The 25,669-nt window shown below is 26.5% G+C and overlaps 3 protein-coding genes across 25 annotated transcripts in view; 2 read left to right on the forward strand and 1 right to left on the reverse strand.

Moving 5' to 3' along the window:
* Nucleotides 1-25,669, reverse strand: part of LOC105671620 (neuronal growth regulator 1-like) — a 225,160-nt gene that overhangs the window by 198,379 nt on the left and 1,112 nt on the right. The gene's annotated exons all lie outside the window — the stretch shown is intronic.
* On the forward strand, nucleotides 2,012-23,222 carry LOC105671625 (uncharacterized). 16 transcript variants are annotated; one of them, XR_010888677.1, is made up of 21 exons: nucleotides 2,015-2,177; nucleotides 2,357-2,591; nucleotides 3,140-3,302; nucleotides 3,801-3,967; nucleotides 4,053-4,098; nucleotides 5,575-5,813; nucleotides 5,936-8,399; nucleotides 8,736-9,003; nucleotides 9,360-9,417; nucleotides 9,966-10,128; nucleotides 10,645-10,924; nucleotides 11,746-11,933; nucleotides 12,037-15,113; nucleotides 15,660-15,745; nucleotides 15,946-16,132; nucleotides 16,590-16,698; nucleotides 16,875-16,953; nucleotides 17,032-19,160; nucleotides 20,024-20,188; nucleotides 20,589-21,153; nucleotides 21,576-23,219. XR_010888677.1 is itself a non-coding variant. In XM_067350212.1 (6 exons), the coding sequence occupies exons 2-5, from the start codon at nucleotides 15,688-15,690 to the stop codon at nucleotides 16,899-16,901; spliced, it is 381 nt and encodes a 126-aa protein (XP_067206313.1). In that variant the 5' UTR covers nucleotides 14,953-15,113; nucleotides 15,660-15,687; the 3' UTR covers nucleotides 16,902-16,953; nucleotides 17,032-18,411. The 16 variants fall into 16 exon arrangements, 2 of the variants coding, with proteins under 2 accessions (XP_067206313.1, XP_067206314.1); XR_010888673.1 differs by having other exon boundaries at nucleotides 2,016-2,177; nucleotides 3,801-4,098; nucleotides 5,936-7,861; nucleotides 8,223-8,399; nucleotides 21,576-23,218; XR_010888686.1 differs by having other exon boundaries at nucleotides 2,012-2,177; nucleotides 3,801-4,098; nucleotides 12,017-15,113; nucleotides 21,576-23,222.
* Nucleotides 23,623-25,669, forward strand: part of LOC105671730 (neural cell adhesion molecule 1-like) — a 205,150-nt gene continuing 203,103 nt past the window's right edge. Inside the window, exon 1 of the mRNA XM_067350199.1 lies at nucleotides 23,623-24,768. The gene's annotated coding sequence lies outside the window, so the exon portion shown is untranslated. The remainder of the gene's footprint in view (nucleotides 24,769-25,669) is intronic.

Raw genomic sequence — 25,669 nt, forward strand, 5'->3', positions numbered from 1 at the left:
CAGTGTTATATAGGGAGAGTCTATTTGGCCCTTTTCGCCTTCCGCTCCGACGAAAACCTGCGGTTCTGCACCACAAAGTTTACCTTGCCGTCTTGGCTTTTTCTCTTGGCAAGCAAAAAAAATGAAGGTAGCAAAGAATCTTGGAAAGTTCCGACGGCAGAAGAGAGGACGGTCCGGGAAGTGCTTTCGGCGTATAGAAACGAGAAAAATCATGAGAAGCGTGCGCGGACAGCGCGGCGCATTTCAAGGGATTTTCGGGTTAAAGTCACCGTGCACGCCGAAATCCCGGTTAGAGCAAACGAAATTAGAAGCACGATGAACTGGTCCTTTGCGAAAACCTAGCTGGGAAGGAGCGGCTGAGATGAGCCCTGTTAAAATCCGGCAAATTTCGCGAAAACGTTGGACGCTCCGTCGAACATGAAAGCACGACCTCCATACGCTGCTTTCTCTCGTAAAGCGAATTAACAGTCAACGAATCGTTTATCAACGCAAGATGTGCATGATACGGAAAATGAGTACAGGTTAATTTTCATACGACCATTGAAATAGTCGTACGATCATTAAAAGTTAATTGTTGAGCTTGAGCTCAATGTTAATTTCAGAAATTAATATATTTTTTGCGTAATGTAGGAAAAAATTACAGATAATTAAAAAATTGTTAATTTACGTGTGGAAAAACTGATTTGCTCTACAGAGAATTCAATTTTTGTGCGAAATCACGAAGCGTGAGAAATTGTTAAAGTAAAGAGTTAATAGAATATAATTTTAATTTTAATCAACGCAGCGTAATTACATTGTAACATACGACACCAGACATATAAATATTCTTTTAATATCGTTGAAATAATTAATTCTGTCAATTAAGAGACGTAGTTTATTAGAATGCTGCACTTTCACAGGCTGCTCCGCGATATTTAATGGTAAAAGATACTCTTTGTGAAGTAATCGCGCGATACGTCGCGTCGTAAATTCAATTAAAACATTAAAAATAAAGCTTCGTAGCAATTTTTATTCATGCGCCCTGTGTTATCTTTGTAAGAATCTCTTTGTACGAATTGTTAACATGTGAAGATCTCATTTTGCTGGCATTTCGTGCCATTATATACATTTACACATAAAATTATTATTAATTTAAAAAGATCATATACACGTACCACCAGTCGAGATAAAACGTATTGGAGAGTTCAGTAACCATGCAGCCGTCTGATACACAATGTTGTTCATTTATATATGACACAACATTGCATTCAGCGCTACAAATTAATAATATCTAGTGAACGGTTGCAAGAGAGAAAATAACAGCGCTTGTTTTCAGCATCAATGAGATAATTCTCTTTCATACGCCTTTGCAAACGGCCACATACGCGGTTACGCGTCTTGCATTTGTGTTGCGCGTTTTCCATTTCTGTATTTTCTTCTTTCGAGCCAGATGATTGCCTCTGGCGCACTGTGCACGGAATATCAAATATAAACCGACGATTTGCAATCGCTGATGTAAAGAAAACGATTTCCTGCGGCCATAAAAATTTAAAAAATAATTTACGGATTGCATGACAAGTGTGTTGCAGGGAATCCGATAAATGAGTATAGAATTAATACAATCGACATGAAAATTATTAGCCCTAAACAAATTTATTTATTTAGCGATTATCGTCAGTGCAACAATAAGGATACTAATAGAAAATTTAAATTTCCAATTTACAGATCTCGCGAGAGAGAAGCGCGGTTATATACATATATATTACAATTACTATTATCATTTTTATAATTTTCTTGCCAATAAATAATTTAATTTATAAGAATAATTTTTTAACTTAATTTTTTCTAAAAAAAAATATGGATTAAATATACATATATAAATTTTTTCCATAAAGATTTTTTTTAAATTTAATCCAAAACATCAAATTGGATGGTCTAGAAAATTCAAATAAGGAGAACGTTGAAATGAAATAAACTCTTACATAGTTTCAAAATTCCTGCGAGAAAGAAAATACATGTACGGAAGTGGTGTGTTAGTATGTGAGACAGGAGCGTGTCAGAACGATTTCTCATGCGACAGTCAATACGACTTTTGCGAGTGAGTCGATTAGATTTCGTGTGTGTCTCTTGTAGGTCGTGAGCGCTCATCATTACTAAACATACAGAGAACGCAGAGACGAGTGTATCCCGTTTATAAGGTGAATAAACTGATATCGCAAAATCATTAATTTTTCAGTGAAGTCAATTAAATCGTCTTAATATCCTAGTTGCTCTGCAGAGTTTTTCTTTCGTTAGATTTATTTTTATAAATTTTGAAATTATTACGAGTTTTAGTGTATTGAATGCGATACATAATTTTGCAATTTTTCGTTTAAAGTATATGAGAGACCAGATAGCGCTTAACGAGGCAATGATCGCCTAAGAATGAACAATTTTGTTCGACTAATATAACTAGTAGCATTTATTCAAGTGAAGCAATTAAGTTTAAGTACGTAGTATGTGTATTATGTTTATACGGGCGAAATTATTCTCACTGTGTCGTGGTGTGCTACAGAGAATAAGGAAAGAGATAAGCAACACGAAGGCAAGGAAATCCTAAATTGATAAGAGAAGTAAAGTAATATTATTAATACATTGATTTTTATATTGACTTCATTGAATAATGGCTTAGTAAACTAATGATTACACAGAATTTTTTCTGCACAATAATTAGTTTTTTTTTTATATATTTTGGTATTGTTTTTGTAATACTTAATGTAATTATTGCAGGTACGCATGAATATTGCAAAACATTCTACTACATTTTTTAATAATTCTAATCGCGATAGTCTTTCATTTGAGATAAATACTCACATTGTAATCATGTATTATATGGGTTAAATATTCGTATACGATTTAAGCCAAATTGCAATCAACTTTTTTTCTAGTATCTTTAGTTACAATATGTTATTATTTTTATCTGTTTGTTATATATAATGTAATCTCTCTATTAAGTGAGACTTCTCTGAAAGTAATCTAATCTCTAATGTCATCTCTCAATTCAGTCATAAAATGTTGAAAAATCAATCTCTAATTGTTCGTGCTTCTTTCTTATTTCTATTAAATAAATATTATCGCATTAAAATTTCCATATTCAAAATGGTTGATTTATTGATTTCAGACAATTAAAACGTCATTGCTACACTAATACTTCTCAATTGGGTGAAGCCGAAATCTATGATCGGAGTTTGTTATTTTGGAGGAGATACGAGTTAAAGATTTTACAATATTTTGAAGGATGACAGTAAGAAGATGTGTTGTCATTGGCATAATTCTATTTTTCGGTAATAATTGTTTTTGTGTCTACATTATAAATAAAAATGTTCACATTGTAATGTAAATTATCATATGGTTCATTTTTCATATTACAAACTTGGAATAGGAAAAATAATATATTATATATTGTATATCTCGTGATCTGTGTTGAATCATCTTTTTATCTCTTTCAACATTAATCAAAAAGTAAAAAAAGTATTTAATTATGTAATAAGATTGAAAACTTTAATATTATAGTATTATTTATTAATACTAAAAAATATATAAGTTATAAATTAGAGAATTAAAATAATCTTTTATTAATGTATTTTTTTTGTTTCTGATTTGATTTAATGACGTTATTAAATTTAATTTTTTAATAGTTTTAATTATTATATTCAATAATCTAAACTTTTAATAATAATTTTCAACAAAACTGATGTAATATATCAAAATTTTTCAATTTTTAAAAAATTAACATTTACTAATAAAATATGTAAATAATTACAAATTAAATTTAATTTTAGGTTTTTTAATTTTCCATACGTTAATCAAGGATGAAATGATAAAAAAGGAAAACGCCATAATTAATGAAATTATTGAAAAGACAGATTTCTATAATATGGATATTAGCATATTTGATATTATTCAAAATAATATTGAAGATATTCCTTTTTCTACAATACAGTTACTCGTATCTTACAATCTTCTACATATAATTGATGTTTTACTGTTTTGGTTCTATAAAATTATTTTATTTCTATTTATTGCTATTTTAGTTTGCGCAGTGGCTGTTTATTACTATTATGATAGCATTATAATACTGTAAGTAGATTTCTCTTGTCATTTATGTCAATAATTTTACATTTACAGTTACATTTGTATATATGTATAGTGAAATAATTTATAATTATATAGGAACAAATATTAGCAAAAATATAGTAAATTAATTGTTTTATTAATTAATTTTTGTTGCATTTTTTTAGCTTACAAGGCAAAGCTAAAAAAATATTGTAGTTATGATTTCTATTATTTGTTTTAAAACTTTTTTACATCACATTATATGTACATATGTATACAGGGTGTTTCATTTTAATCTAGCCAGGCGAATATTTCAAACACTGTTGAGTTTAGAGAAAAATGTTTCAGACAAAAGTTGTAGGGTTCGGAGGGGGACACAAGATGGTGGGCTTGAGTTTTTAATGAAAGTAAAATTGAAGGTCATATAAAGGTCAACTTTGTTTTTTTAAATGGAACACCCTATTTTTTATTCCAAAATCTAATAGCTGGTGTCAAGAGCTTTTCAAAACACCTTTTCAAAACACCTTTTACACCAATTGATTCGTCTCATTATTTTATGCATAAAAGTATTAAGGTAAGATTCCCAAAAAGTGAATGTTTTACAAGATATTTTGAATTTTATGTCAAAATACTGTAATTCACAAGCCTCATAACTCAAAAAATATTTAATGAAAAATAACTTCATTATAGTGTTTTGAAAAGCTCTTGACACCAGCTATTAGATTTTGGAATAAAAAATGGGGTGTTCCATTTAAAAAAACAAAGTTGATCTTCATATGACCTTCAATTTTACCTTCATCAAAAACTTAAGCCCACCATCATGTGTCCCCCTCCGAACCCTACAACTTTTGTCTGAAACATTTTTCTCTAAACTGAACAGCGTTTGAAATATTCGCCTGGCTAGATTAAAATGAAACACCCTGTATATTAGGATGGGTTAAATGAAAACCTTAAATATTTTTTTCTTACTATTTATTGAATAAAAGTGGTTCACATCTGTATAATTTTTGTATGTAGTCTATTGCTATTCAATACAAGTTCTCCAGCGCTTAGTGCGCAAAGTGCATAGATTCCTGCAGAAAAAATTCTTTCGGTCGCGTGTGTAGCCACTCATGCCATGGAGGAGAGTCTGTTACAGAACTCACACTCTTTCGAAATTTCCTAGTCCATTTGTTGGAGTGACAGACATACACTACCATACTGCAACTTTATTCGACGATGAATGGAGGTTTCACTACTCAAAAACGGATGTACGAGTGGCTGCACACGCGATCGAAAGAATTTTTTCTACAGGAATCCATGCACTCTTTATGCACTAACCGTTGGGAGATTTGTATTGAACGCAATAAAAATTACATAGAAAAACTGTACAGATGTGGACCATTTTTGTTTAACAAATTGTGAAAAAAAAATATTTAAGATTTTTATTTGACTCACTCTAATAGATGATATATCTTACGTTTGTTTCAAATAAGAATAATTGGCATTATTTTTTAATAGGCCGTGAAGGACTATACTTTAATCAACGTCTATACATTTAAATCAACGTCTAATTCTAAACATCTAAAATCATGCATCTAAAATCTTGCAAATCAAATACAACAGCGAATTGGAGAAGAATCAATGTTAGTGTGTATATATATATATATATACACCAACATTGATATTATATATATATAATTGGTATGGAGGTTCTAAAATTGCTTCGGTATTGAGCTCGACCATCGGAAAAACTACAGGTACGTTTTATTCACGAATTTACTAATAATGATATTTTAAACTCATATATACAATATTTTCGCTATTTATCATATTTCTATAATGCATAAACACCTTATTTATCTTTGTTCTCGGCTCGAAGTCTCCTTGACGATGCATTACCAGCAATGCAAAACTTGTTTATAAGATTGGATACTTTTTTAGTGAACTTATTGCGTAAAAATGATAAGGAAAGTCACGGTAATATAACACATAAATAATGTTTTGATATTTTCACTGTTCCACTAATATTAATAATTACCAAATTAGTATATTATATGACAATTTTAGTTGCATATGACCATAAATGTTCAAAAAAATGCAAATTTCGTGAAAATATTTGTTTTTTGTTTAAATTTTTATTGTAATATTTTAATGTTTTAGTTCATTTATTCTTTTTTTAATTATTTTTTACGATACAAGTAATTACTTGCTAAATCCGATCGATGCCAATCCAACATTTAAAAAATAATCGCTAAACTAACAAATTGACATAAAAACACAAATTTTGGCATTTTTTTGACAAACATAATGAGTAAACTATTTTTTAACTAACTAATTAAATTTATTGTGTATTATTTAAGTTTAATTAGTTTTCAAAAAATTTAAATTATATCTCTCATTAAAAGCTAATGTTTTATTTCTGAAATATTATGGTAAATACGTGATTCTTTTTATTTTTTATTTTATTTTTTTATGACTTGTTTTCAGAGAAATTTGTATACAATGTGCAAATTTGATAAAAAAACATAAATTACACATAAATATGTGATGTTAGAAGTTTAACAATCTCGAAAACAAAATAAGAGACTATTAAATCAAGTAATACATATAATAAATTATTGTTCTTAATACAAAGAATCTTGAATCCTGTTTTAACGTATAATTGAGATAGAAAAGGATTGTGTATTCTTTTTGCTTTATTAAATAATTATTTGTTATTATAGATATTTTGATTATGATAATTTTGGTATTATAAATAATTATTGGTCATTAATGAGATGTAAGAACTATATTTGTTTTAAAAAAAATAGTCTGGATTCTTGTGGTCTTCTCAAGTATAAATTGTCATATAAAGATATTAATAGGTGTATAGAAATTGAAAGTACGCGCAAATATGCATAAAATACATTTAATTATATTAAAATATATAATTATATTAAAATATATTTAACTTAAATATAAATTTGATATAAGTTATATATAAATAAATGTAATATTTTTTCATGCATATTGCGGGTAAAAGATGTTGAAATTTGGTTATCATTCTACAATAAGCAATTTGTACACGACGAATATTTATATGTATTTGAAGAGAACAAATTATATATTATATTTTCATTGCTCTTTAATTTTTTAATTATTAATTGTTTTATTTCTGTAATAAAAATCGTATAATACAAACGCAATAAATATATAATATTAGAATAAAAAATAGTTTTCAACTTATTTTTGCCATTAAAACATATTGTTTGCTAAAAATAATAACGTGGAAGACTGTAATTATTCAAAATTGTACGTATGAGTATTATCAATTTGGGATATTAGAAGATAAGCAATTGTATTCACCGCAAAAGAACGACTGATGAAACTTGCTTTGTATATTATATATGTAAGTATAATTAAAATTATAGAATATACAAATATTGTAATTTACGACAGTAATATCTGACTAATTGTAAGATGTTGGAAACTATAAAAGAGAAATCTAAGTAACATCCACTAATTTCAAGAAATTTAAACATGCAGTGTCCAAAAAATAACTGAAAAGGAATATAATATTGCTTCATAATATCGAAATTTCTTTAAATGATAGCGTACACAAAATAGTGACGCAGATACTTAAGAATAAACAAGTTTGCAGCAAGGGTAACCAATAAAATTTATACAAATGGACGAATTAGGTTTAAGTACTTAATGTATATTATTTACTACGGATAGAACGTTCCTCATTGTGGTGTGGTGTCGTATAGATAATAAAGAAGAAGAGACAAACAACGCGAAGACAAGTGAATCTCAAACTGCCAAAGTAAACAAAATAATATTGTAAAAACGTTGATTTTTATATTATATGCATTAAATAATGCAAAAATTACTTACAAATATTTATTATATACGTTAGATTCGGTATACAATTTAATTGTAAGCTACAGCTGAATTACAATCGTTTTTTTGTAAAATCTTAGATATGTTAATTTTGTTTTTTTATATAATCATAAAATTGTTTCTCAATCCAGTTGTAGTTCAAAAATCAATTTTATTTATTATTGCACGTAGATATGAGTTCTATTTGATTAAAACGCAATCGCATTTTTGTTTCTATATTAAAAGAATTATATTATTGATTTGATTTATATGATTGATATATTGAATTATATAATTGATTTGAGGCAATTGAGACGGCATTGTGCAACACTAATAACTAGCAGTTGGCTACAAAAAACATCGATTAAGAAAAACAATAATATTCTAATAATGTTTTTGGAATTTAGTATATGCGCTTGTTCATTTGTATATACATATTATTGTACAATTATATTAACTGAAGAGTAAAATATAATTTATATGTAAGTGTAAATTATATATGAATGTGGACTGTGCATTTTGTGTACGTACACTATAATTTCAAAATTTGTAATATATATTTGTTGCAAAATATGAAAAAAATTTGTTTAAAAAAAAATAGTTTAGTCTGAATTTTTGTGGTTTTCTTAAGCATAAACTGTCATATAAAGATATTAATATATGGTATATAAAAATCGAAAGTACGCGCAAATATACATAAAAAACATTTAATTATATTAAAATATAAAATTATATTAAAATATATATAACTTAATTATAAGTTTGATATAAGTTATATATAAATGAATGTAAAATTTAATCCAAAAATATCAAATTAGATGGTCTAGAAAATTCAAATAAGGAGAACGTTGAAATGAAATAAACTCTTACATAGTTTCAAAATTCCTGCGAGAAGGAAAATACATGTACGGAAGTGGTGTGTTAGTATGTGAGACAGGAGCGTGTCAGAACGATTTCTCATGCGACAGTCAATACCACTTCTGCAAGCGAGTCGATTAGATTTCGTGTGTGTCTCTTGTAGGTCGTGAGCGCTCATCATTTCTAAACATACAGAGAACGCAGAGACGAGTATATCCCGTTTATAAGGTGAACAAACTGATATCGCAAAATCATTAATTTTTTAGTGAAGTCAATTGAATCGTCTTAATATCCTAGTTGCTCTGCAGAGTTTTTCTTTCGTTAGATTTATTTTTATAAATTTTGAAATTATTACGAGTTTTAGTGTATTGAATGCGATACATAATTTTGCAATTTATCGTTTGAAGTATATGAGAGACCAGATAGCGCCTAACGAGGCAATGATCGCCTAAGAATGAACAATTTTGTTCGACTAATATAACTAGTAGCATTTATTCAAGTGGAGCAATTAAGTTTAAGTAGTGTGTGTTTGTATTATGTTTATACGGGCGAAATTATTCTCACTGTGTCGTGGTGTGCTACAGAGAATAACGAAAGAGATAAGCAACACGAAGGCAGGAAAATCCTAAATTGATAAGAGAAGTAAAGTAATATTATTAATACATTGATTTTTATATTGACTTCATTGAATAATGGCTTAGTAAACTAGTGATTACACAGAGTTTTTTCTGCGCAATAATTAGTTTTTTTTAATATATTTTGGTATTGTTTTTGTAATACTTAATGTAATTATTGCAGGTACGCATGAATATTGCGAAACATTTTACTACATTTTTTAATAATTCTAATCGCGATAGTCTTTCATTTGAGATAAATACTCACAATGTAATCATGTATTATATGCGGTAGATATTCCTATACGATTTTAGCCAAATTGCAATCAACTTTTTTTTCTAGTATCTTTAGTTACAATATGTTATTATTTTTATCTGTTTGTTATATATAATGTAATCTCTCTATTAAGTGAGACTTCTCTGAAAGTAATCTAATCTCTAATGTCATCTCTCAATCCAGTCATAAAATGTTGAAAAATCAATCTCTAATTGTTTGTGCTTCTTTCTTATTTCTATTAAATAAATATTATTGCATTAAAATTTTCATATTCAAAATGATTATTTTATTGATTTCAGACAATTAAAACGCCATTGCTACATTAATACTTCTCAATTGGATGAAGCCGAAATCTATGATCGGAGTTTGATATTTTTGAAGAGATACGAGTTAAAGATTTTACAATATTTTGAAGGATGGCACTAAGAAAAAGTTTTGTTATTAACATAGTTCTACTTTTCGGTAATAATTGTCTTTGTGTCTACATTATAATTTAAAATGTTTACATGATAATGTAAATTATCATACGGTTTATTTGGTTCATTTTTCATATTACAAACTTGGAATAGGAAAAATAATATATTATATATTGTATATCTCGTGATCTGTGTTGAATCATTTTTTTATCTCTTTCAACATTAATCAAAAAGTAAAAAAAGTATAATTATGTAATAAGATTGAAAACTTTAATATTATAGTATTATTTATTAATACTAAAAAATATATAAGTTATAAATTAGAGAATTAAAATAATCTTTTATTAATGTATTTTTTTTGTTTCTGATTTGATTTAATGACGTTATTAAATTTAATTTTTTAATAGTTTTAATTATTATATTCAATAATCTAAATTTAATAATAATTTTTAACAAAACTGATGTAATATATCAGAATTTTTCAATTTTTAAACATTTACTTTTTAAACATAACATTTACTAATAAAATATGTAAATAATTACAAATTAAATTAAATTTTAGGTTTTTTAATTTTCCATATGTTCATCAAGTATGAAATGATAAAAAGGGAAAACGCCGTAATTGATGACATTATTAAAAAGACAGATTTATATAATAAGGATATTAGCATATTTGATAATATTCAAAATAATATCCAACATATTCCTTTATCTACAATGCAGTTATTCGAATCTTACAAACTTTTAAATACAATTGAGTTTTTACTGCTTTTGTTCTATAAAACTATTTTAGTACTATTTGTTACTATTATATCTTGTGCAGTGGTTGTTTATTACTGTTTGTAAGTATTTCTCTTATCATTTATGTCGATAATTTTACAATTACATTTAGTTACATTTGTGTATATACATATGTATAGTAAAATAATTTATAATTATATAGAAACAAATATTAGCAAAAATAGTAAATTAATTGTTTTATTAATTAATTTTTGTTGCATTTTTTTAGCTTGCAAGGCAAAGCTAAAAAAATAATTATTATTTCTATTATTTGTTTAAAAACTTTTGCACATTATATGTACATATATATTAGGGTGGGTTAAATGAAAACTTTAAATACTTTTTTTTCACAATTTATTGAACAAAAGTCGTTTACATCTGTATAATTTTTTAATGTAGTCTATTGCTATTCAATACAAGTCCTCTAGCGCTTATTGTTAGTGCGCAAAGTGCATGGATTCCTGCAGAAAATATTCTTTCGGTCGCGTGTGCAGCCACTCATGCCATGGAGGAGAGTCTGTTACAGAACTCACACCCTTTCGAAACTTCCTAGTCCATTCGTTGGAGTGACAGACATACATTACCATACTGCAACTTCATTCAACGATGAAAGAAGGTTTCATTACTCAAAAACGGATGTACGAGTGGCTGCACACGCAACCGAAAAAATTTTTTCTACAGGAATCCATGCATTTTTTATGTACTAACCGTTGGAAAATTTGTATTGAACGCAATAAAGACTACATAGAAAAACTGTACAGGTGTGGACCATTTTTGTTTAATAAATTGTGAGAAAAAAATATTTAAGATTTTTATTTGACTCACTCTAATAGATGATGTACACTTGTTTCAAATAAGAATAATTGGTATTATTTTTTAATAGGTAGAGGACTTTAATTGTAGAGGACTATACATTTAGATCAACGTCTAATTCTAAACATCTAAAATCATGCATCTAAAATCTTGCAAATCAAATACAACAGCGAATTTGAGAAGAATCATATATATATATAATTGGTACGGAAGCTTTCATATCTCTGGTATTGAGCTCGACAATCGGAAAAACTACAGGTACGTTTTATTCACAAATTTACCAATAATGATATTTTAAACTCATATATACAATATTTTCGCTATTTGTGATATTTCTATAGTGTATAAACGCCTTATTTAGCTTTGTTCTCGGCTTGAAGTCTCCTTGACGATGCATTACCAGCAATGCGAAACTTGTTTATAAGATTGGATACTTTTTTAGTGAACTTATTGCGTAAAAGTGATAAAAAAAGTCACGGTAATATAACACATAAATGATGTTTTAATATTTTCACTGTTCCACTAATATTATTAATTACCAAATTAGTGTATTATATGACAATTTTAGTTGCGTATGACCATAAATGTTCAAAAAATGCAAATTTCGTGAAAATATTTGTTTTTTGTTTAAATTTTAATTGTAATATTTTAATGTTTTAGTTCATTTATTCTTTCTTTAATTATTTTGTACGATACAAGTAATTACTTGCTAAATCCAATCGATGCCAATCCAACATTTAAAAAATAATCGCTAAACTAACAAATTGACATAAAAATACAAATTTTAGCATTTTTTTGACAAACATGATGAGTAAACTATTTTTTAACTAACTAATTAATTTTATTGTGTATTATTTAAATTTAATTAGTTTTCAGAAAATTTAAATTATATTTCTCATTAAAAGCTAATGTTTTATTTGTGAAATATTATGGTAAATACGTGATTCTTTTTATTTTTTATTTTTTTTTTTATGACTTGTTTTCAGGGAAATTTGTATACAATGTGCAAATTTGATAAAAAAACATAAATTACACATAAATATGTGATGTTAGAAGTTTAACAATCTCGAAAACAAGATAAGAGACTATTAAATCAAGTAATACATATAATAAATTATTGTTCTTAATACAAAGAATCTTGAATCCTGTTTTAACGTATAATTGAGATAGAAAAGGATTGTGTATTCTTTTTGCTTTATTAAATAATTATTTGTTATTATAGATATTTTGATTATGATAATTTTGGTATTATAAATAATTATTGGTCATTAATGAGATGGAAGAACTATGTCGGTTTTAAAAAAAATATTCATTATTTATCGTTTGTTAAAACATTTGGAGCCTTCCATTATATGTGGTTTAAAGTTTTAAAAAAAATAGTTTGGTCTGGATTCTTGTGGTCTTCTCAAGTATAAATTGTCATATAAAGATATTAATATATGTATAGAAATTGAAAGTACGCGCAAATATGCATAAAATACATTTAATTATATTAAAATATATAATTATATTAAAATATATATTATATTAAAATATATATTATATTAAAATATATAATTATATTAAAATATATTTAACTTAAATATAAATTTGATATAAGTTATATATAAATAAATGTAATATTTTTTCATGCATATTGCGGGTAAAAGATGTTGAAATTTGGTTATCATTCTACAATAAGCAATTTGTTCACGACGAATATTTATACGTATTTGAAGAGAACAAATTATGTATTATATTTTCATTGTTCTTTAATTTTTTAATTATTAATTGTTATATTTCTGTAATATAAATTGTAATACAAACGCAATTAATATTAATAAACGCAATAAATATATAATATTAGAATAAAAAGTAGTTTTCAACTTATTTTTGTCATTAAAACATATTGTTTGCTGAAAATAATAACGTGAAAGTCTGTAATTATTCAAAATTGTACGTATGAGTATTATCAATTTGGGATATTAGAAGATAAGCAATTGTATTCACCGCAAAAGCACGACTGATGAAACTAGTTTTGTATATTATATATATAAGTATAATTAAAATTATAGAATATACAAATATTGTAATTTACGACAGTAATATCTGACTAATTGTAGGATGTCGGAAACTATAAAAGAGAAATTTAAGTCACATCTACTAATTTCAAGAAATTTAAACATGCAGTGTCCAAAAAATAACTGAAAAGGGATATAATATTGCTTCATAATATCGAAATTTCTTTAAATGATAGCGTACACAAAATAGTGACGCAGCACGACGACATGATACTTAAAATAAAACAAATTTGCAGCAAGGGTAAACAATAAAATTTTTACAAATGGACCAATTAGGTTTAAGTACTTAATGTATATTATTTACTACGGATAGAACGTTCCTCATTGTGGTGTGGTGTCGTATAGATAATAAAAAAGAAGAAATAAACAACGCGGAGACAAGTAAATCTCAAACTGCCAAAGTAAACGAAATAATATTGTAAAAACGTTGATTTTTATATTACATGCTTTAAATAGTGCAAAAATTACTTACAAATATTTATTATATACGTTAGATTCGGTATACAATTTAATTGTAAGCTACAGCTAAATTACAATCGTTTTTTTGTAAAATCTTAGATATGTTAATTTTGTTTTTTTATATAATCATAAAATTGTTTCTCAATCCAGTTGTAGTTCGCTAAAAAATCAATTTTATTTATTATTGCACGTAGATTGCATATTTGATTAATACGCAATCGCATTTTTGTTTTTATATTAAAAGAATTATATTATTGATTTGATTTATATGATTGATATATTGAATTATATGATTGATTTGAGGCAATTGAGACGGCATTGCAACACTAATAACTAGCAGTTGGCTACAAAAAACATCGATTATAAGAACAATAATATTCTACAATAAGAATAATGTTTTTGGAATTTAGCATATGCGCTTGTTCATTTTTATATATATCATTGTACAATTATATTAACTGAAGAGTAAAATATAATTTATATATAAGTGTAAATTATATATGAATGTGGATTGTGCATATTGTGTACGTGCACTATAATTTCAAAATTCGCCATATATATTTGTTGCAAAATATGAAAAAAATTTAAGTAACATATGCTACTTTAAAAAAATATAAACGGGGAGAATCTGTATATAGTAAATAAAATATATTACTATATTATTTGAAAATTTGTATTGAGAGCAGTGTACGCCAGATAGCGATACGACACCACAACAGTTTGATTGTTCAAGAATAAACACTTTCGTGACGCAAGATTAACCAATGGAAATTATACAAATGGACCAATTACATTTAAGTATGACTTGGCTTGTATGACTTATATTTCTGAAATGAAACATTTCTCACTACGTTATCGTGCAGAAAGCATATTACAAAAGAGAAGCAGTTCAGAGACAAGCAAATTCCACGTTAACAAGGTAAATAATGTGATAAAGTGAAAATATTGATTTTTTTTATATTGAATTGATTAAATAATGTGTAATATATTATTTATTGTGCAGAATTTTTTAATAGTTTTTTGTCTTAAAATATTTTTATGTGATACTTGTAATATATTTATTGTCGGCACGTAAATATCACACAACATTCTACTGAACATTAGAATTTGTGCTTTTTTTTCAATACTCGTCGATATCAGGTGTTACCGTTTATATAATAACTGTCACGTATTTTGAAATTTCCGAGATTTTGTTGCGATGTCGGTTTACGTATGTTATATGCTAACAGTTTATTTACTTATTAATCGTTGAAAAATTAATTTTGTCTATTATTGTGCATACATTTGAATTATATTAGATAAGTACCATTTATCGCATTTCACTATTTCGATATCATTTATGTATATATAAATGTATATATATGTATTGTAAATTTCAAGCATATAAGCTGCATTGAAACACTAATAATAATCAATTGAAGAGAGAAATCTGCAATATTTTTGTGAACTTTTAATTTAATTTAAGGAGACACGAGCTGAAGCCCAAACTCGCAATGGATATTTTGATGCCAATAATATATATTATCATCTTCATGAATTTAATTGTGCAAGGTAATTACACGATTACTTATAATGTAACGTATATAAAAATATCCGTTATCTTTGTTAACTTTTTTTAATTGAATTTTTTAAGGTAAACTTTTATTTTTAGAAAAAAATTAATATAGTGTTATAAGGATATTTTTTTAAACAAAATTAATATGCAATTGATAATGGATATAGTTGATTATAAATTAAACTTATTTGTTTAGATGTTTCAATGAGTGATGTACCGAGCACAACAACTGCAACAAGTAAAAATTACATTCAGAATGATAAATCAACAAAGACAAACGAAAAAAATCAAGATGTAAAACTTCTAGCAGTTATCACAATTACAGTTTTGTGTACATTAGCCTCGGCAATACTCTTATATTGTGTGCATTGTCTGCATTGTTGGTGAGTTGATTTCATTTTATATTTATATTAATAATTTGATGATACATTTTTATGATTAATTATTTATAAAATTGAAAAACCCAACCAAAAATATTAGTAAAAATATATTAATATTTTATTATTTAATTTTTTACTAAAAGTTTTGTTAAACTAAAAATAATAATAATATTAATTATTAAAGCAAATTATTCTACAATTAAAAATAAATAAATTAAACAAGCAATTTATCTAATTGTAATAAAATTGTTATTAATATGGTAAATGTGCTCTTGAGTATTTTTGTTCAAAATAACAAAGTTAAGAAGGTAATTATTTTTACTGCTATCTGTCTAAAAACTTATATGTTACGGTATTCTCAATATTATTAGGTTGTTCATATATAACATACAACAATATATATTGATATTTATGCACATTTGATTGCAAAAAGAATAATTATCAATGATTTTAAACGCAGGGCAAGTTATAAACTGAGTTTTAGCAAAGGCGCTAAAACTATTCAACCAAACATTACAATACAAGACAACAGTGACCGTATAAGCGCGGATCTGTATGAAATGATGGATGTAAGTGTAATATATGATACATTACATAGAAGGTATTTATTATGTATTAATAAAGTTGATCTCTAATATTTATAATATACATGTGAGTATAGATACATATAAAATTTGTCATACTAGAGCATTGTTTATTTAAACAAATAATTATTAAAAAATTACTTATATTTCATCTTTTACAGATGTCACATAGATGGAAGTTATTCTGATACGTAAGCATAAATACCTTCTATACTGAGTTCGATTGTTCGATAAATTCTGGTACGTTTAATATTTTACCATTAATGTGTTATTTTAAACTTGTATAATGTTTTACTATTTGTAAAATTTTTATAACAGATAAATGCTTTATTCAGCTCGATTCTCGACTTGAAGTTTCCCGGACAATGCATTTCATGCAATACAAAATATGTATATAAGATAGGATATCTTTGGTAAATTTATCGCGTAGAAAATGATAGAGAAATCCCTTATTGATTATAAGAAGACTCAACACCGCAGAAGCAATATCGTGATGATATGTTTACTGTGATTGTTAACATTAATTATTACATTACTAGATATGTGACCATTTTAATTGTTCACCAGAAATGTTCATAAAAAATGCTAAATTTAATATTTTTCTTTTAAATTATTCGTGTTTTGTTTTAGTTTTAATCGTAATATTTTAACTTTTCTTTATCTAATAACGATGCTAGTAATTAAATATTTAAAAAATAGTAGAAAACAGACAGTTTCGATTAATGACTAATGATCGATAAATTAAAATAAAAATATAAAGCACTTTAGCACTTTTCTGATAAATCTGTTGAGTAACTTCTTATCGAATAATTATTTTCACTACATATTAAATTTAATTAATTGTTAGAAAATGTAAATCTTAATTTTCATTAGAGGCCACGTCTTTATTATATAAAATTCTTGTAAATGCATAACTTAACGTACTTTTCAGCTTTTATACTTTTATACTTTTAACTTGTTTTCAACAAAGTTTGAATATAAATTTGAAAAAAAAATTATTAAATAATTGCAAAGATTTAAAATTTTAATAATAATTGAGAAAGTAAAGAAAAATAATTAATTAAACTAAATACTATATAAATGATAGCTTTAACAATAAAGAAATATTGTTAATAATTATATATTCTTAATAAAAATAAATTTCAAATTTATTTTAGGTTTAAAATAAGACAGAAAAAAATTGTATTTTTTTCTTCTTATTTAAATAAAAATTATATATTCACCAAGAGTATTTCAATTATAATTTTAATGCTAAAAATAGACGCTGGCCATTAATAAATCTGAAAGACTAGCCTTAATGTTATTCAATAAATAATTTAATCTGTATCTTTTTGTTTTCTTCACGTATAACTTGTAATAAAATCTGTTATTTAATCTGCTTTAAGCAATTTATGTGTTAGAGTACACGGAGAAAATTTTATTACAAAAATTACTATGTACGGTAGTAGCCGCGAAAGCGGTAGCCATGAAAAAATTATAAAAATTTTTATTGTTTTTCACATAGTAAAAATTTTCGGTTTGCAGCTTCATGGTCCGCGGTTAATGCCGTACATAGTAATTTTTTATATAAAATTTTCTCCGCGTACGTATTATATATTACATTTTCATCATTGTTTATATTCTTTTCTGATTAATTATTTCTGTAACAAAAATTGTAAACAAATATAAATATTACAAATAAAAAAATTTATCGGCTTACTTTTGCCATCAATGCATTATTTCTTAACAACATTAACGTAAAATTAATTATTATTAATAAATTTGCATTTAAAAAATTAAAAGAGATATATACCATACATATAGTTGTAGAATATCAAAGGACAAGTGATTGTGACACGTTGCTAATCAAATTAAAATATCACAAGAAATAAAGATTTAAGAAATTCAGATAGTTTACAAAAGACTGAATGAGTATATTGAACGAGTATATTTTTATAAAAAAAATTAATAATTAATAAATTATTATAAAAGAAAAGTAAAAAAATAATTATTAAATTAATGAATATATAAATAATAGTTTTACAAATAAAGAAATATTGTTAATAAATAAGTATTCTCAATAAAAATAAATTCTGAATTTTGTTTTACGTTTTAAATAAGATGAAAGTATTATATTTTCTTTTTATTTGAAAAGAAATTGAGTGACGTTCTCTTTTAAAAAATTCATTTTGTAAAGAATCTACAAAAAGAGTAAACGTCTACATAATTTCGAAATTTGTATTAAAGACAGCGTTCGTAAGATAGTAGTACACGACAATATTATGATCATCTAAGAATGAATAACTTCGTATAGCAAAGTAAGCCAATAGAATTTATACAAATGGCCGAATTATATTTAAGTATCTGGTATGTATTATCTACAGGTGAAACACTTCTCACCGTAGTATGATACAGAGAGCATAACAAGAAGTAAGCAACACGAAGGCAGGCAAATCTCAAATTCGTGAGTAAGTAATATGATAAAATAAAAACTGATTTTAATATTGAATTTATTAAATAAAGTATAGTATATTTCTTAATAGAGAAGAATTTCTTAATGTAGTTTTTTTATAGTTCCTCGCGTTTCAAAATATTTTTATGTTACTTTTTAGTGGAAGTATCGCCGGCACGTAGATATTGCCAAACATTTTTAAAAAATTCCTTTAGAATTTACGCTTTTTCTCTCAATGGTTAGTCACTAATTGTCAGCATTTATAAAAGTGCTGTTATGTATTTTGAATTTTGTGATATTTTATGCCGTAATATTGGATGAAATACATTATATGTTAACAGTTTGAATAGTACAGAGCAAAGTCGACAATGGAATCGATTATTTTTTAACAATAAAATTATTATCAGTAATATCTATTGTGTAATATTAATTAAGAGTTCAAAGTATACTAACTATCTACATAAAGTTTTACGTTTATTATGCTGTTGAATGTTGAATTTTTATTTACATACGGAAAAGTTATTAAATAAATTTTCTGAAATATGTGTATTGCGTTGAAAATTGTTGTCTAAAATTCAAAACTTTTTATTGTCACGACCTTGTCAAATATTAACAAATACTTTTTTTCACGCATATTAAACATCATCTTGTTTGTTGGCTTCTTGATCTTTAATTGATTTACTTTTCATAGCCGTGATGTTCTTTTATTTCGTACAAATATCCACGTTTTAATAAAAAATGTATTCTATACATTATTTATTTGTATACAATCTAAATTTTAATCTAATTTTCTCTGTCGTATCTCTTCATTGAAAATTTAATTTTTTTGTACGTACATTTCAAAGTTTCCTTATGTAAAATAATTATTATTGGTTTCAGGAAATTAAGGCGTTATTGCAGCATTGATATTAGTTCAGTAAAGAAAACTGCAACCGCATTTTCTTAATTTTCTACTTAATCGAGAAATAAGAACTAAACGTGAATTTAAAATGCTTATGTTGCAATTAATATATGCCATCATCAACATCTTTATTTTTACTACAGGTAATGATATGATCATTTAAATTATTTAGATCGTAATACTACATATCCATAATCATTGCTTCCATTGACTTTTTTTCTATTATCTTTTATTTCTTTATTATTCATTTTAAATGCAATAAGTAATATATATCTGGATATTTAATAAACTATACCTTTTATTTAGTAATAGTAGCAAAATAGGAAAAAAGTATGAGTAATTGCTACATAAGGCTATAAAATATTACCATAATATTTTAATTTTGTGCTGTTTGGGAATGATACATATATGAAAAAATAGCTCATACTATATTTGAGATTATAATAACTAAGTTAATATAATAAATAAAAATGTTATTCTTAGTAAAATTAATATTTATTAATAATGAATATAACTAATCGTAATTTGAATTTATTTTTCTAGATGCTCTAACGGAAAATATATCGAACGATGTAGCTATAAAAAATGTTACTGTAAGCAACACAACTGCAACAGTGATAGATATAATAACTACAACACCTAAACCAGACATTGATAATATTGCGACAATTAATCCAGCTTTAATATCTGAAACAGACATTGATAATACTATAACAATTAATCTAACTAATATCCAAAATTATCCAACATCCAAAGCAGAGATTGAGAATATTACTACAACAAATAATGTAACTACGCCAAGCAATGTAACTACACCAAGCAATCTAACTACAACATCCAAAGTAGACGTTAAGAATATTACTACAACAAATAATATAACTACACTATGCAATGTAACTACAACATTCAAAGCAGACACTGAAAATAATACATCAAGCAATGGTACATGCAAGGAAACAGAATATACAAGGAGGAAATATTTTTTGACGTATCTAATTACACTACCCAAAAATATTAAGAATTTGACGTACTTGGACATATTCGCTCCAAGTGCATGTATTTTACTTATCGGCTTCATAGTAACACTGATCGTTTTTGTTCTGCAGTGGTAAGTTAATTTTTCTGAACATCTATGTTAATAATTTTACAATATATTAATATATCTAAATAATTCGCAGATAATTGAAAAAAATAGTCAAAAATATTAACATCAAAAAAAATTTTTTTTTCATTGTTTAATTTCTTTAAAATTAATTATGTTAAACTAGAGAAACAAATAATAAGAGTAATCATTATAAGAGCAAATTCTGAAATTAGAAATAAATTATAGTAAATCTAGCAACATTTATTTAACTTCAATAAAATTGTTATTAATGTGATAAATGTGCTTGAAATTTTTGTTTCTTAAAGACAGAACTAAGAAAATAGTTATTTTTTTGTGTTATCTGTCACAAAATTCTCACACATTAGGATATTTTTGACATAATTAAATTATTTATATACAATAAAAATATATATATATATACGCAGTTTAATAAGATATCATACGGAGACTAGAGAATTTTCTTCTATACGCGTCAATAGGAGCATTTTTATTCGGCGAGCAGGATTTAATGATTTAATGATTCAACCAGTAACTGTTGTACGTCTACAAACTCAAGAGGATTAAAGAAGCAGTGAATACATATAACGCACACAAAAGGTGCGTATATCACACATTTTAGCATAGTAGAATTAATACATAGAATATATGAGTATCCAAATATATTTTAACCAACAAACCTCCCAGATAACACATTTCTTAAAATGCGTAACTTTATTATAAGACAAGACATTTTCTTAATAAATTTATAATGTAAAAATAATAAAAAAAGTTAGCACTATAAAATAATATGTTTAAAGAAGATCCGTATCAATCAATACCGTAAGCAATATTTTTACTGCAATTAGTTACCAAATTATAAAATTATGTTATAACTAGTTGCTCATGATTAAAAATATATCCAATACGATACGCTAAAATTAATAGATAAAGTAATAAATTAGCATAAAGTAATAAATTAGTATATGAATTTTGGCATCTTTCTGGTAAATTTGTTAAGTAAATTTTTTGTTAATTATTTTATATTATTATGTAATAAAAATTCAGTTAGTTTTAAACAAAATTAAATTAACACATTTCCAAGAGACATATTTATTATCTTTGTTATCAAAATATTATTATAAACACATTATTTTTACTTTTTGACTTTATATTTTTATAGGTTTTTTTTAGGAAATTTTGACTATAATATGTGAATTTTATAAAAATTATTTTTTTGACATTAAAAATAGACACTGGCCCTAATCAGTTAAAAAGGGTGGAATTAGTATTATTGGAGAATTAATTTAATTTGCATTCTCTCATATTTTCTTCCTGTAAAAATTATTACATAATAATATTAAAAGTATGCTAAAGCTAATATACTTGCTAATATGTGTAAAATATATTTAATTATATAAATAATTATATATGTCAAAGTTTAATATATAATTTATATATAAATAAATAATATATTAGAGTTTGAAATTTGGTAAATAAATAATTTGCAACTTATGTGTTAAAAATTGACAATTATTTATATATCACATTTTTATCTTTGTATTAATTTATTATTGATTGGTATCTTTATAATTAAAATCGTATGTATATAAATACATGTAAATATAAATATTACAAATTGAAGAAATTGTCAGCTTATATTTGTCATGAAAACATTATTTACTAAGAGTGTAGCATGTAATTGATTATTAATAAAGAATTTGTGATTATATTAATTAAAAAGAATATGTATATGTTGTTATCAAATATCAACTACAGGTCTTGCTGTTAAATGAATGCATGAGCATTACGAAACTGACATGTATGTCTAAGATAACTGGTTGAATGCAATTTTATATCAATTTAATAACTATATCTCCTTTTTTAAAGCAGAAAACTTAGTAGTGCTAATTTATTAAATTGTTTTGATTGCAAGCATTCTGCACCTTACAAACTTAAATTTCATACGTATTGATTTTGTACACGTATTTCACACGTATTTGAAATACATATTCCATACAAGTAACATTTTTTACAACTAACTGTGATAATGGCGGATAATAATATTTTATAATATGTATAATTTTATGCTTTCAGAATCAATTTTCTAACATGATTACTTTTGTACAAGTAAATTTGAACTAAAGGTTGTAAAATATTTTTGAAATTTAAATATAATTACTTTTAGCATTATTACTTTTATATAACATTTTTTATCATCAAGTGTATGCACTTGTTTCATTTTCTGTATTTTTCTTTTGTTCAGAAGCTTTGTATGTTGCTCGATTTGATTGATCTTATAACCTGTCGATCAGTCGCATCCGTAATGCATCGCTCGTTAACAGAACGGTATTACATTGGCTCCAATTTCTGACCGGCTTTGAACGCTATTTCCATTCCCTTCCTCTCTCACCTCCTACGGTCATCCTTTGAACCGGTTGACCTCTGAAATCGTATCATACAACGCTGCCAAGCTACACATCCGTGCACATCCGAATTTGTCGCAGAATCGCTTTAACTTCTCCACCCGGAGGCCGGCTTTAAAAAAAAAGGCCCTTCTCCCTTCTATCGAGCAACGGCGGTGCAGATATCCGCCGCAGCGGTAGCACTCGCTTTTCAGAGTGAAATTACTCGCACCACTCAGCAAAATTGAAGGAGAAATCTTTGATCCCGCGATTCCCCACCGGTACGCGATGTTTCGTTCCTGTCGCGTACGTGTGTGAACGCAAAAGCGAATCTTTTGATGTACGGCGACACGCGTTGCAATCTCGCGCATTTGCATAGTGTGGCCGACGAATAAAATTTTCATCGCTGATTTACGAGATCAAAAGCACTTTTCGTTATAAGTGCGTGCGTCGGTAATGTTTCGCGATACGAAAAGGGATACGAAAAGATAGAACGTCACCTTCTCTAAAATCCAACGTTATCAAAATGAACTCTGCGCAATGCGCGTGTATCGTGTGTCAATCAAGTGATAAGACGTCGAATTTTCTTTTTACGTTTATCGAAAGTGACGGAATATGAAGAAGATTCGTTTACTTGAGCGATGTTAGCGCAATCTCACTCTATTTCAAACTGATTGGAAATAATGAGCAAACGTAAAGCAAGTTTAAATGACGTATAAAATGACGATTGTGGATTTATTGAAAATAGATCGATTCGAAAGCGTGTCAAGGAAAATATAAACGTAGTGCCCTTCTGAGAAATTTCACCATCGCATTGTTTCGGACTGCCGGCATATCTCGAGCTATAGGCGGGAAATAAGTAGTTGGCGATGTTATTATTCCGGTTGTATCTGCGGTTTCTACGCCGGCGAAATCAGTAACGCCATCACGTACGAAGCATTCCTGATTCGGGGCAGCCGCGGCAGCTTCACGTCATATCCAGACGAGGATTGGAAAACGCTCTCGATTTTCGTCGGCCGTGCAACATCTCATCGTTACAGCCGGACCGACACTTACACACACTATTACACAGACTGATTGCACACGTTTTATATTATTGCTCGATCATTTGGGGAATAACGTTTGAGCTATACCTGCTGGCAGCTGATAATCGTTCTGCGAGCTCGGTGAGAACGCGCGATGGGAAAAAGTATCAAGTGGCAATGGATGGAATAATCCAGGTGGAAATTTATAATAGGTACAGTGTCGGCCTGATATTCACTATATAATTTCCTGATTTCGCGATTATTCTGCACTCGATAAGAGTATATGCGTACGCGTACTTGCACGCAACGACGAGGTTTTTAAAATGTCAAGAGTGTTATTACGAAAACAAGCCATTATTATAGTATTTATCGAATATTTATCGAAATCGAGTTGAAATCCATTTTGATAAATTTTTGATAAATGCTCTAATATTAAAGGTATATTTACATAAACTTGTGAAGCGCATAAACATATGCAAACTGTGTAGATATATCCTAAGAGTATCGAGACTGAATCGCGAGCAGAACTGCCAGCCGGCAGACCGGGCTCATACGCACACAATCGAAAATCGTATACTGTGTTGCGTAGAGCGTTTTAAAAAAATTATCAAAAATTTCATTGTCAAAAATAATAATAAATATAAAAATAAATTAATTATCATGAATATTAAATATTGTAAATGTTTGATATTAGATTATTTGAAAAGTTTGTCACAATTTTTATGACAAAATCAAAAACAATTTTTATATGTTTAGTTCTATCTTTATTCAATAATATATGCGCCATTCTTTTTGACAACTTTTAACCATCTTGCAACAACAGTGCATACATTACTGAATAAAAATTGACATGTAAACATATAAAAATTGTTTTTCATTTTATCATAAAAAAAGTTTACGAATTTTCCGAATAACCCAATATATCTTGGTCTAATCCGTTATTCATTTGGTATGGTGTGAACATCATAAAGAAATGTAAATAAAAATTTCTATGTAAAATTTTGTATTCAAAATTTAAACATTTTACTTTTATAATTTTATTTATTACTTTTTTTCTTTGTACGTCATTAGTAGTCAACATAAACATAATAAACTAAAAAATTTTATCAATGT

Source organism: Linepithema humile, chromosome 2, assembly GCF_040581485.1.
Source record: "Linepithema humile isolate Giens D197 chromosome 2, Lhum_UNIL_v1.0, whole genome shotgun sequence".
Classification (NCBI taxonomy): domain Eukaryota; kingdom Metazoa; phylum Arthropoda; class Insecta; order Hymenoptera; family Formicidae; genus Linepithema; species Linepithema humile.

Excerpts from the sequence above, each read along its gene's own strand:
- LOC105671625 (XM_067350212.1), top strand. The coding sequence starts at position 15,688 with ATGGATATTTTGATGCCAATAATATATATTATCATCTTCATGAATTTA. Across the intron at positions 15,746-15,945 it reads CATGAATTTAATTGTGCAAG|ATGTTTCAATGAGTGATGTA; the intron begins GTAATTACACGA and ends TTATTTGTTTAG. Across the intron at positions 16,133-16,589 it reads GTGCATTGTCTGCATTGTTG|GGCAAGTTATAAACTGAGTT; the intron begins GTGAGTTGATTT and ends TTTTAAACGCAG.